The 14,153-nt window shown below is 43.6% G+C and overlaps 1 protein-coding gene across 2 annotated transcripts in view; it reads left to right on the top strand.

Annotated features, from left to right (window-relative positions):
- Nucleotides 1–14,153, top strand: part of ANKRD2 (ankyrin repeat domain 2) — a 473,877-nt gene that overhangs the window by 391,106 nt on the left and 68,618 nt on the right. For both annotated transcript variants that reach the window (XM_069611571.1, XM_069611570.1), the window contains one exon: nucleotides 9,049–9,147. In XM_069611571.1, the coding sequence (XP_069467672.1) occupies nucleotides 9,049–9,147 (99 nt within the window). The remainder of the gene's footprint in view (nucleotides 1–9,048; nucleotides 9,148–14,153) is intronic.

The raw sequence follows: 14,153 nt of genomic DNA, 5'->3' as shown, positions 1-14,153 counted from the left end.
ACTGAGAGGAGGAAGAAGTTCTTCACCAGAAAGAACTCACAAGACCATCAAATTGAGCAGTCTAACTTTTGTGTTCTGTGGTACTTAAAAAGGGAAGAAGGACTAACAATGTTGTCAGTCCCTCCCCGTAGGCACTGCAAGCAAGACAACTGCAGCGCAGACGGAAGAGCTGAACCTGCAGCTACTGACCAGGACGTGGAGGAAGGAGAGGCAGTGTCCCTACCTGCTTGGAAGAGGACCGAACACCGAAGGCCGGAAGAGGCTGAGGCTCCCAATGCAGAAAAGTGCTGAGCAAGATGGTCCAGCAGGTACGCTCAGCCCGGCTCCCAGGAAGTGCTGGTGAGCCATGTATGGCAAGAAGAGAACAGGAAACAAGGCAGAAGAACCATCGGAAGACACAAGGAATCCCGAGACCGGGGTCAGAGACCAAGGTACGGGGTGTCCGGGAACCTTAAGGGCACTTGAGAAACAAACCTGACACCTAAATTTATGGCATATTGTCATTCCAGTCAGATACTTCATATACACAGGACACACAACTAACACCTCCTGTTTCTAATGTTTTTCTTAATGAAGGTACAGAACAATATCACTTTAGAAAACCTGGGAATTCTATGATCTCTAAGTCCCATAACGCCTCAAGTACATAGATGAGGAAGAGGTAGAAGGAGTTAATGCAGATGGAAAGAAACGCAAAGTTGAACATGTGGACCAGTAGTTTTGATGAAGTACAAGTGCGCAGGACATTTAAAAATGGTGTTCGCCCTCAAGAAAACATCAAAGCTGGAGAAGGAAGCAGTATGTGAAAGGACCATGCTTGAGAGAGCAGGCAGTTCTATGCAGTGGCTTGCAGCAACTTACCGGCATGGCGTGAGGCCAGGAGAGATGTATCGGGCACTGTGGTAGGACTGTTGGAGTACCGGCAGTAGCAGCAGAGCTACCAGAGACACGCTGTACCAAGAAGCAGCAGTCTTGCCGTTGGGTGAGTGCAGAGCTGCTGAGAGCATTTGAGGATGGTCTGCAGTGCAGGGGAGGCCGCCCCAGAGAGGAAGATTAACCACAGCAATGCGCCACGGGTCAGGGACACTGCAAGACGCCAACGAGTCTGCCCAGAGCCATTGGGGATCGCTGGGCATACCGACAGGCACGTAAGCAGATACAAGTCCCCATGTATGAGATGCCTATGTGGGGAAAGTTGGAGCAAGTGAAACACCAAGAAAACAAATACGAATGAAGACATTAAAAGGCAGAACTTGAACAAAGCCCCATATATGAGATATCAATTTGGGGAAAGTTGGAACAAGTAGTATCGCAAGTCAATGAAGTGGAAGCACAGTGAAGTAATACAACTGTGCCATATTAAAGGACAGTGAAACAAAGCTGAAGCCCTGGTGAAAAAAGTACATCAGGCAGTGAACATTTAGGGAACGATACCTGGCAGGAGAGTATACCAGAGGATCTGTAAAACCCCAGAAAGGGATTCCTGGCAGGGGAGTTTACCAGGCAATCCATTCAAAGTATATGGAAGTATAAGACATTAAGAACAGATACCTGGCGGGAGAGTATACCAGGAGGTCGCCGTAAAAAACATTGTTTGAAAAGAGACACTTTGCCATCCTTAAGAAACCGTTGTTTAACAGAGACACTTTTGCTATCCTTAAGAAACTGTTGTTTGAAAGAGGCACTTTTTGCTATTCTATCTGGATAGCCAGGGGAAGGGAATCACCCTCAGGATACAATCGTTTCTCCTTGGAAAAAAACTATTTTTGTTGAATTTATCTACTTGCTTTAATTGTGAACATTTTTTGGCCAAATATATGTCAGAGACATTTCCTTGCACCCTTAGTTGTTCATTTCTAGTGTGAGGGTGTGTGTGTGTGTTTTGGACACAAGGACCGTTTCTAAGTTTAACAACTTGACTCAGACTGATCATAAGTTTTAGTGTCCTAGGTAGGTAAACTCTCTTTAGGATAAGGACAGAAAGATCTTTATTCAGCCCTTTTACTTTAATAAAAATGTGTGATAATGAAAATATTACAACTTTGTGTCCTCCTCTCATTGCTGACCCCTCACAGACCTGAGAAGCCAATACAAAGGGGTCTGGGTCCCGAGAAAGAGAAACACAGAGACCAGGATCTGGGACCAGAGAAGCCAGTGTGAAGGGCCAGAGAAAGAGAAACAAATGTGAAGGGGTCTGGGACCCAAGAATAAGAAATTGTATCAACAGGGTCAAGGACCCTCTGAAGGAGAGACAGTAATCCTGGCAGGGGAGTGAACTAGGGATACCGTGGAAAAACAGTCAAGTACACACAGAGAGACAGTACTCCTGTCAGAGTAGTGTGCCAGGGAAACTGTGAAGAATCAGTCAAGCATATCGAGGGCTGAAGGATCCAACTGTACATGAGAACAAGGTCCTCCAATAAACCCTCTTCTTTGTCGCAGTACCTGGTAAGTTCGAATACCAGGTCTGTCCAAGTGAGTCACTGGAGGGGCTCATCAGTGGCATGAGAAAGGCGAGGGAAGGGAAACATTCCCTCTACTTTATCAAACTGTAAAAAGAAGTCTGAGAAGGGCCAGGGTAAGTGAAATATTCACCCTACTTTGTGCAACTGTGAAAATAAGCCTGAGAAAGGCCATGGGAAGCGAGGCAATGCCCCTTCTTTGAGGAACTATGAAAACCAGCCTGTGAAAGGCCAGACGAAGGAAGACATTCCCCCAACTTGGTTGAACTGCCAATAATATAGATATGTACGTGTCCAGAGGAAGGGAGTCATTCTTCTGGACCAAGACGACAGTAAACCACTTTAGTTTGTTTTCAAGTGAAAGGGATAGAAGTAGGATTTTGACACTGGACAGTGGACTCTTTATTTTCAAACATTCTGACATTTTCCTTAGTGTTTTAATTGAGGCACGGAAACCCCTCTTAGAGTTAGGTAAAGATAGTGTTTTCTTTTTACTTTCTTTAAAGAATAAAAGTCTTTGCCCAAAACCATGCCACTTGTGTGTCCGCCTCCTCCTTCCACACCCGTACACTACTTTAAAGATTACTTTGAGAGGAACATGCCATTGGAATTTTATTGGACCTGCCTTGTCATATGCATGAATACCACCTGGAATATGGATTCTCCCAACACTGTATCACTAGAATACAAGCTACAACCAACCACTCAATGGAGGATTCTGACTCGTTAGGCCCACCGTAGGTAATGAATAGCGTATCAGATGATCTGAAACCCTTTGAAGTAAGGAAGGATTATTTCTGCATTCAAAGCAAGATTCAGAAAGATAACAGATAAATTGATACATTTGGCATACAAGAAGAGTGAGTTCCTAGAAGTATCTTGTCTCAAAGTAATTATGCTTTCTCAAAGAAAATGATCAAAGTTCAGCTCCCCATCTGGTGGAGGTAAAAGCAAAAAGATGTTTCATGTAATTAGTTTAATATTAGTTGTGTACATGCGGTCAAATGATTTGTTAGCTAACACTGATAAATCAATATTTCAATATCACACTGGATGGGGCCTTCAAACAGGGGCTACAGAGCATTGGAGTAGCTCATTAGATTGTTGTTTGACAACAGAATTGCTTGCCACAACTTCCGTAGGCACCTAGAGTAGGCAAAGAGAATATGCACAATGACACATTTGTCTGTTTCGGTCCGGTTTGAGACAAAGGACAAACAACATATTGTACAAATGACAACTAACCAGAATCTTAGCCACCTGCTTTCACATTGGCATTGAGTATAATATCTCATTGATGACTAAATGGTTTTCAAATTCTTTTGCAACAACTTAATGTGGCCATACATGATGTGTTAACACTCAGTGGTACAGGGAGAAGGCAAACAAACACAAGACTTATTGGCTGTCAATGAATTCCCTGAGGAGGTAGGAAGAGAGGAGGGAAGAGAGCCAGCTTCAAAATGTCCCAGACCCAGAGAGGTTTGTGCCAAGTGGGTGCTGTAAGGAAGGCATGTTATCAAGAGTAAGACAGACACTAGTGACTACAGTTCAAGGGTGTTTATTGAACCTTCATAAGAGTGAGATAAACACCTTTCTTAACCTAAATCTACAGATGGGAGCTGGTTAAATTATAACGTTCCATTACTCCTTTTGGTTTTCACTCATATCTACGTTTCTCTTTGCAAATGCCTCACACACTGTTCTCTTTGTACAATGTTGCCACTTGCAACCTTGGTTCAAAACACAAGCTGGTTTGGTATCAGTCTCCCTGACTCACCGGCTGCGCTGTCTTTCCTGACGCTGCTTTGTTTTAGAAGCTAAGGACAATAACACGGCAGCAATCGCTCTCCATGCCTTGGTTATCGACGCAGGAGAGCCCCGGGTACCTTTGCCACAGGTACCTCTGTGTAGGTTTGATCAGCCTTAATTCCTGGTCTTTGGTTTCTTACTGTGCAAGGCTCACGAAAGTAACAGTCTTTAGAGGTCACAGGTGTTTCCTTCCTTGCGACTCTCTCTTGTCTCGCTGTCTTTCCCCTTGTATTAAACTGCCATCTTGGAACTGCTGTTTCCTCGTGTGGTTTGCCTTGCTCAGAGTGTGCTTTCGTGCTCCGCCTTTTATCCGTGGGGGGGAAGTGTGATGGAATTCAGGTGTATGTAATAATTGCCTGAGCTTGCCTGTCCATGGTGTTGGGACATGTCAGGTATACGGCTCTGTTGTTAGTCCATTGTCTCTCATGATGAACTGTCGTGAGAAAGAGTTTGTGTCGGAAAAGGGGGTTGGGGGTTGAATTCCTAGGTATCCTACCTGGTAGGATGGGGAAATGGTGTTATTGGGAAGGGGATACCGCGTCTCACCCACCGGTGTCCCACTTCCACTCCCCGAGGGCCCCTCATCCAGGTGATCCTCCCCCACCCCCATGAACTGGATCCAAAAGCGATGGCCGTGTCCTGGCCACCTGGATGAAAGATCCCCGGGGACTAGCGGGTGAGACACCTTCAGGTTTCTCAGAGTGCCAAGAATATAGCAATAAAATCATATAGCGCCCCTGTAATTTTCTCCATTTGTGTATGATTCTGTTGACTAGATATTTAAAGGAATTAAAGTAAGAATGGGACCCACTTACAGAAAATAAAGGCATCTCTCAGAGAGTTGGATTCTCATCTTGTATGATGGCAATAGGATTAATGGCCCCCCTTTACTATTGCAACGTGCAGAATGTATCTGACTCTGTCGCAGGCACCCATCTCGGCATTGCCAATGGTACACCAGCAGAATTGGTCCTTCAAGATCCTGTTGCCCACTGTGACTGTGCAGTTATAGGCTGCAACCAGCGAGGGTCATCTATTGAAGTTATTAACTTATTAGGGCTAGTGTCATTAACGTTTTTTTTCAAGGAATTTATTACACAAGTGCACTCTTACTCAAAATTTTTTAGTGTCCTCTGCTTCTGAGCCACAAGTAATACCTCTGCATTTTGAACTTCAACTGGACCCTATGTATGGCCAAATGCACTCTCTCTCTCTCTCTCTCTCTCTCTCTCTCTCTCTCTCTCTCTCTCTCTCTCTCTCTCTCTCTCTCTCTCTCACACTCTCTCTATCTCTCTCTCTCTCTCTTTCTCTCTCCCTCTCTCTCTCTCTCTCTCTCTTATATCACTTTGCATATTAATATAATGTGGTGGTCGCCACACTATAGTTAAAGTGAGTATCAAGTTCCAAGCGTTAGCTCAGATTCTGGGGGAAAGGGTTAGCATAAATGGGGGTCTGGAGTTATTGTGTCCAGTAGTTTTTAAAATATTTGACGGAGAAGAGGGTGCCCCCTTCCTCCAAAATGATAGTGCTATCTCCCATGGTGCATGCAGTAGAGAGGCTGACAGGATTTTCAGAAATGAAAAAGCAACCGTTTCTTTTCAAAATTCTATTGCTAATAACTTTTGACTTGCTGGGTGAATTTGGATGAAATTTTCAAAAGAAAATGTTGGTCATGCGCTTCCTTCCCCCTCACCTCCCTTTCTGCCCCCCAAACTGCAAATTGGGAACAATACGTTATAAAATGAAAAAGTTATTAAGAAAACAAAACACTGCAGTTTCACAGTTTTTAGTCCATTCTTTTTCGCTGTAGAGTACAAGTGCCGTTTTTGAACAGCTGCAAATCATTGCCCTACATTCCTTGACTGGTTTGGGGTAAATCCATTAATCCATTCAGTAGTTTTTATAATATTTGACAGTGCCGGGCCATTTTCCAAACAAACAGTTTATCAAGAGCCCATCTAAACTGGACATTTTGGGAACTATTCATTGGAAAATGGAAAGGTTATTAAGAAAACATATAAACACTGTTTTCAGACTACTCGCATTCATTTTCCCACAAAGAGAAAGTGGAGTTTTCTGAACAGCCTTTGTGTGAAAACCGCTTGGCAGATTTGGGCCAAAACAAAAACAGTTTGGGTACAAAGCGTTGACTTAATTTGATTGGCTGGTTTGGGATGAATCCATCCAGTAGTATTTAAAATATTCGGCGAGAACAGTGTGCCCCCTGCTCCTTAAAACCTTTATATCAGTATTGATGCTTTGCCTGGGAGAGTCTAATAACCTTTTACTTGCTGGATAGATTTGGATGACATTTTCTAAACCAAGGGATTGTCAAGGGCACCCCTAATCTGAATAGTTTAGTAACAATTTGTCAAAAAATGCAAAAAGTTATTAAGAATGGTGTGAATAGTGTATAGTGGCCACCGCACATTTTAAAAAGTGTTTTATTTCCTATAGAGCCTTTTATGGGTAGAGGCCATGCTGACTTTGGGGATGTCTAAAATTGATTCTGCAAATATCATCTATCTAAGAATACCCCAGTATTTAATGAATAGATTGCAAAACTCATTGTCCCGGGTGAGCATAATGTGGTTACCTGTTAAGAAGACATTTGAGTTTCATGCGCCCTGTATGTCTCATCATGCCATTTATGGAAGGAACTCTACTTTTTTGTAGGAAATAATCCAACAGTATACCCCTGTGTGTACTCTACCTCCAGCGTGAAAAGCATTGATATGCTTTCATTTAAAGAAAAATTTGATGGGATGCCACCACCTTTCTATGCTTGAGGCAAAACTTTGGAATGATCTTCCCAGTAAGACCAACTTAGCTTTAGGAATGCGTTGAAGATTGGTGATTTCAGCATTAATGACGATCTTCTCAATTTTCTCTAGGAAGCTATATAAGGCTGCTGTTTGCACTTTAACAAAAGTCACATAAAATAAGCAAGCAGCACTCTCACCCTGGGCAGTTCCTTTATATGATGGAGCATTAGTAGTGACATGCAAGGCCAGTGGCTAAGTTGATTTGCCGTGAGGTTGTTAAGCTGCCCCTGGCATAACCACACAGCCTGTTGACAGAATGGGGCACTCCATGTCATAATTGAGTACCACCACTGGCATAATGGAGCAACATCATACGATGATGAACCTCAGTTGTGCCAATCACATGGCACAGTTGAGCATCATATAACATACATGAACAGCCCAACTGGTAATTGGCAGTTCCTAGCATAGTTTGTCAGCACCACCCGTTTGCTCCTTGTACCTTTAACAGCCTGCTGGTTTGACTGAGAACCATGACTGCCATACTTAAGTAACTTTCACAGCCACTTAAACAATTGGGCAGTTTCTGACATCATGGAGCAGCGCCTGACATATTGTCCGAAGCTGCCTATCATGCCAAACTAATCAACGCAGTCAGACCCTTTCTCTCCAAAGAGAATTGCACCAACATAGCCAGAGCCATCAGTGGTTCTAGGCTAGACTATTGCAATATGCTCTTTCTAGGAACCTCCAATAAAAACCTAGAGACACTACAAGTCATACAGAACAATGCTCTCTCCGGGCAGCCCAAGGCATTGCTAAAAGAGAACACATTTCTGAGGCCAGAAAATTAGCCCATTGGCTCCCAATAAAGGAAAGGATCGTCTTCAAAGCCCTGACACTGACCCACAAGTGCATGTACCTCACTGCTCCTGCCTACCTCTCACAAAGGATCCACCCCGTCTCCCCTACAAGGCCAATCAGATCACCGTATACCAACATGCTCTCTGTGCCATTAGTAAAAAGAGCCAGAGCGGGCAGATCCAGCTTCCCTTATCTCGCACCCACTCACTGGAATGCCCTATCTCCCACTATCCGAGGTGAGGCCTCCCTCACCACCTTCCGCAAAGCCTTGAAAACCATCCTCTTCACATAAGGCCCTACACATCAGCATGAATACTTATCATATGACCCGTTGCACAAGTTGTAATATGATGACTATGTGCAATATCTGTAACAACAGTATGATGTTTTGTAGTATTCACAATGTGTCAATGACCGCTACCATGCCTGTACCTGTGTAACTAAGTTCTTGCAAGTAACAGCGCCTCAGTGCCCCTGGGCTGCTTGCGCGCTATATAAATATAAATAAATAAATTGGCCAGCCTCCTGACATAAATGAAAAGGCAAACAATGGCGAAGTGTCTGACATAATTGAGCCTGGCATAGTTGTGTAGCGCCTACACGGGCATGCAGAAGGTGCAGCACCACCATTGGAGCACATCTCCTGCCTTTATAAGGATCCACCTAGACCACTTACCAAACATCTCCCCTTCCATCCATGCACCAATGTCCAGGCATGCCATAATGTAGACAGGCCAACTGTGCTCTGAGGTCACACCAGCGGTAGATGAGTGCTTTACACATGCCCGTTAGCTAGCGTAATATAACACAATTAAGCTCACCACTGGCCTAATTGAGCAGCACTCCATTCACCCCAAATGTATGCCTGAACATTTTCCACTACTACCAACTTTGTGTTTGTTATGCACATGTTACTATTAAAAATGTGTATAAGCAAATATACTATTGACTAATCATCACTATTGTATTTGAAATAATGTCATACTTGTTTTTCGACCCCACTTTGAGAAGATCTCACTTTCATGTACAGTGTGTTATCAAAAGTACAAAAATAAGTACATGAATACATGCATGAACAAGGGCATTTTAGCGTCAATTTCATTACTTAAATCACACTGTTTCTCATATTTCTCTTTCATGTCTAGCTCTTGAGCACACCTCTTCATGTGGCAACGCGCACTGGACGCGTAGAAATTGTGGAGCATCTGATTGCTACTGGGGTGGATATCAACTACAAAGACAGGGTAAGTGCTCTTGATGATAAATCTAAGAACACCGGTACTAATATATGTTTGGTTTCGGCTTATTGGTTGTAGAGCCACCAATGGCCAAATGTTCTTACTGCACCTAGAGGCTGAGGTGATCGAATGGACTGCATTCCCCATTGTGTGCTGTATGCATTCGCCTGCATGGCATCTGGCAAAATAGTGCCTTGCAATAGCTGCTTGGCATCATGCAGAAGGATAAACGCAGCATGCAATGTTGTGGAATGAATCGTAGAACAAGACTGTACGTTTCAACCCAACACCACTTTTCGGAGCAGTAGAAGATGGAAGCCAGTAGGTTCGAGCTCAGCGTAGCCTATGTGGTATTACCCATGCCTTCTCATTTCTCCAGCATCCTTGTCAAATCCAGCAAAGGTGGACAGAAGGAATTCAGAGACACTGCATGCCAGTGCAGTGCTCTGCACTCTTAAGACCTGATGCGGCCCTGCTGTCAATGGCAATGAGTATGGGGAATTAAATGGAACATAGGGAGTGCAGGGGCACCTCACTTCAGCGTCCATGCGTCCATGCAATCCACCAGTTGGATCCCGCTGGGAATGGCAGTGAGATAGGAGAAGTGTTCAGAGTCAGTGAACTCAGGGTTGTTGCCCTCCAACATTCCACTACATCCCTAGCCACCTACCACCCTTTTATTGAATGGCAGCGAGCCCAGGCCATCATATGGTAGGTATGGAGGGAACAGGTAGGATTGCTCACGCCTCTCCTGGGGCGGCTGCTTCAAAGAGTCAGTACATGGAGGAAAGTGATGCTCCCACCCACACAAGAGTACTGCTCCCTTGCAGTTCCCCTTCATCATCCCTGGCTCCTCTGACTGTGAGCAGGGAGAAGACATATGTGGAGTGAAGGAATCACAATGCTGCAATCTTCTCCTGAAAAACATACACAATGAAAATGGCTGGCAGACGTAGATGAACATTTTGTGGCAATCCTAAGCAACAGTGTCAGTATCTGACCATTTGATGGCAATCCTGTCAGTGGCAGAAGTATCTGGTCATTTGATTGCAATCATGCCAGTGGCAGAAGTATCTGGCCATTTGATTGCAATCCTGCCAGTGGCAGAAGTATCTGGCCAAAGTATCTGGTCATTTGATTGCAATCATGCCAGTGGCAGAAGTATCTGGCCATTTGATTGCAATCCTGCCAGTGGCAGAAGTATCTGGCCATTTGATGGCAATCCTGCCAGTGGCAGAAGTATATGGCCATTTGATGGGAATCCCTGGCAATGGGGCCAGTCCCTGTGCATTTAGTGGCAATCCCCGAAAATTATGAAAATACCAGTGCATTTGAAGGCAATTTTCAGAAATGATGTGAGTGCTTTGTATTTGATGGCAATGTCTGAAAATAGAGCGATTCACTCAGCATTTTATTGCAGTACCTGGTATTGGGGTGAGTTCCTGAGCATTTGGTGGCAGTACCAGGCAATGATTTCAGAACCTGAGCATTTTGCTGAAAGATGATGTCAGTGGTGCGAGTACCTGAGCAGTTCGTTGCAATGTTGTAATTAAATAGGTATGCCATAGATATAACTGGTCAGTGATGCTGATACATGAACCTTACATGAATTACACGGGTAGTATAGCTCAGTGGCAACGGGCTCGTCTTGGAAGCAAGATGACACAGAGCAACATAGGTTTGAATCCCGGGTCCACTTCGGTATTAAGCGTGCTATAAACGAGCAATACTAATAACCTTTCATGACAATACACAACAGTGATGACAATATCTGGAGCTTCTTTAGGCACACCCGGCTGATGATGTGAGCACCCAGGCACCTGATGGCAATGTCTGGCAAAAATAAGAGCACCTGGACTTTTCATGACAATAACTGGCAACAATTTTAGTACTTGGACTTTTCATGACAATTGGGCCTCATTATGAGTTAGATTGCAATTCCACTGTAAATCTGCCAAATTACCACCAAACCCGTTTCCTGTTAGTGCCACTTGGTCCTGTGGGTTTCCCATAGCATACTGGTGGTGGTCGGGTGGTGTTAATCCCCATTTGCAGAGTCATTCTGAGTCCATGGGGATTTTGGCAGAATTAATGCAAGTGGTAATTCCTCTGCTGTAATTCCGCCGATGTATTTACCTTAAAGTGGAGGATTTACCTGCAGTAAGATACTGGAGATAAATTCGCCATTTCAGGGCCAAACAAGGAATTTGGCAGTGCAGTAAATATGGCGGTAATTGTGTTACTGCGCAAAAAAGTGGCGGTAACAGAACAACAGAGACTGTTTTAGCACACTAGCAAACTTGTAATGAGGTCCATGTGTCTGGCCCATAATATGAGTGTACGCATTTTCTGCCACTCTTTTACAGTGGGAAGAGCATCCGGGCAGTTTATGACAATGACTGAGTAACTGGCAGTGAGACAGGTCAGCAAGTTGAGCACTCACTTCAGAGATATGTGTGCAAGCTGAAATCTCAGTTTTGAATCCCATCACAGCCAACTCAGACCTTGATCTGTTTTGGGTTGATACATTAAGTACCATCAATTTGGGTCATAATAACATCTGTTATTTTAGTAGAATTCGGTACAAAGCATAAAAAGTGATATCATTATTATTAGTGTTAAATAATGATTTTAAATGGTGAGAGTCCCCGCGCATTTGAAGGCAAAACATAGCATATGGTGTGAGTAGCTGGGCATATGATCACAAAACATTGCACATGGGGTGAGTGCCGGTCAAATGATGTTAGTACCTGCATACTGTGAGAAATTCACAGGTTCAGCAGCACTCTGAACACATATTAGTGGGCAGCAGGTAAATTAAACATTGCTTTAGTGTTCGCAGAAGAAACAGAGGCTTGGTTTTAATCTGAGGGTGACTCTTCCCAAGAAAGAAGGACGTTTTGAGAGACAAAATGGTGTTAGGTGTTTGTTCTTGGCAAAAGAAGCTCTTAGAAAAGAATATTATTTTATTACACTAAAGTTGAAAATCGGATCTTTAAAAAAAACTGTTTTACACTGTGCCTTTCTAATGATCACTTACAGTATATATTGTATTCATAATGAACATGTAAATAAAAGGGTCAATGCACAAAGTAGTACAGCTGAATAGCTTACTTTGTCAAGAATATAGCCCACGTTGCCTCAAAATGTCCTTCCTTTTTGGAAAGGGTTGTCCTCAGAATAAAGCCAATTAATTACCTGTTTCTGCTGTGATCACAAAGGCAATGTTTAATTGTTCTTGCTGGTCACTAATTGGTTCATAGTATTGCTTGAACTGTGGTTTTGTTACGGTATGCATATACACTAATAATTGACAAAACATAGAAAATAAACACTGTTGTAGAATGTTCAGCCAGCTCCTCTGGTCCCTTACAAGATGTGTCAGACCCCCAGCCCTGCAGAACCTATTCAATTCCCCTATTGTCCTCACATATGAACAATGTGCCATCAGTCTGATGGCAACATGCTTCCAGGATGCATGTGATGACAATGTATATCTCAAAATATCAGGCTGCTCCACGCCTTTTGCTGCTTCTCTCACTCCACTTTTAACCATAAAAAGCAACACTCCCCTTTCCAGATATTCAGTCTTTTCTCTTTGATCACATTGCTGTCAGCAACGTCTGGGGTGGCTCTAGCAAACACAAACCTTACAAAGTGACTCTCACCCACAGAGTAAGAGGCAGAGAGAGAAAGGAGAGAGATACAGAGAGAGAGAGAGAGAGAGAGAGAGAGAGAGAGAGAGAGAGCGCATTTGAGAGGTCAGCATATGAGATGCAGGTACAATTCGTTATTCTTTAATTTGACAGATGACCACTGCTCAATGATAGACACCAGAACAAAAATATGAAATGTATATTCAATCTCACCTATCATCTGCATTGTGGTATTAGCAGTAAACCTGATTCTCTTGCGATTTATTGCATGAACTGGGTGAATGACAGTATGAACAGTAGGACCCCTTTTTGCATTCCTGTCCTCAGTTTATTTTTCCCTGTCAAGCACTTGTAGTTCATGTAGAAATGAAAGCTCAACCAGCCGTCACCAATATATGCTCCATAAAAGACCCAGTATTGACTTGTGCTGCTTCTATCAGATGTAGGAGCTGTGTAATAGCATCTTCTGCCTGCCAACCCATGGAGATCCTAGACTGGTCTGGTTCCATCAGCCTTGGCAAGAGCTTTACCAACCTTATGAGGCCTGAATCTTGGTGAAAAGCTTGGCATCCAAGATTAGGAGCAAAATCATTCAATAAGAGATATTACAAGTTTCTGCACTGCAGTAAAAAAGTGGTGCCAATTCCGGTAGTTGACTTGTTGTTATTTTCTCTGTTCCTCCCTGTGATCTTCTCTTGCCTCTGTGCTTAAGCTTTCTTTATTTTCTATTTAGACTATTCAAAAAGGTCACTAATAGTTAATTTCCTAAAGCTTCCAGTGCAACATGCAGCTGTTTACTTAATTGCCCCGGTGACCTCACATTTACCATCTGTCTCCTTAACCACAGCTTTGAAGGGCTGCATTTTCTGTTGATTGCTTTTGTGGTATGCTCAGACTGCATTCATGAAGACTGTGCTTTACTGCCTCCACAGCACTGTGACTCTCTCATGGTCCACTTTGCAGGAAAGTGTGATCACTGTCACCCTAATTTAGAATTTTGACTGTGTAGGGTCAGAGATGCCAGGAAAAACACTGAGTCTGAACGACAGTTCAGAGATCTTTACTGAATTCTTTGTAGGGCCTACGGTGCTCCCTCTCTCTCGACTTCCCACAAACCTCCTCTGTAATACAGGAATATCTAGCTCCTGGTTAGTTTGACTGATTGTTGACCCTTAATATCTAATAGCTACCTTGTGCTGATGGGGTTTTTGCCTGAAGGCAAGCTCACTAACTCCCATTGGGCTTCCTAACGTTCCCTACTCTCATCACAGGTCTGTGTTCTAAGGACACAATGGGGTTTGTGCCTTGCAGCTACACAGTAAGATGTACCTGGTTCCACTCATGTCCACCTACACC

The sequence above is a fragment of the Ambystoma mexicanum genome, chromosome 8 (assembly GCF_040938575.1).
Source record: "Ambystoma mexicanum isolate Mex_15411 chromosome 8, UKY_AmexF1_1, whole genome shotgun sequence".
Classification (NCBI taxonomy): domain Eukaryota; kingdom Metazoa; phylum Chordata; class Amphibia; order Caudata; family Ambystomatidae; genus Ambystoma; species Ambystoma mexicanum.
The sequence above is the reverse complement of the archived record's forward strand: the minus strand, read 5'-3'. Positions and strand labels throughout refer to the sequence as shown.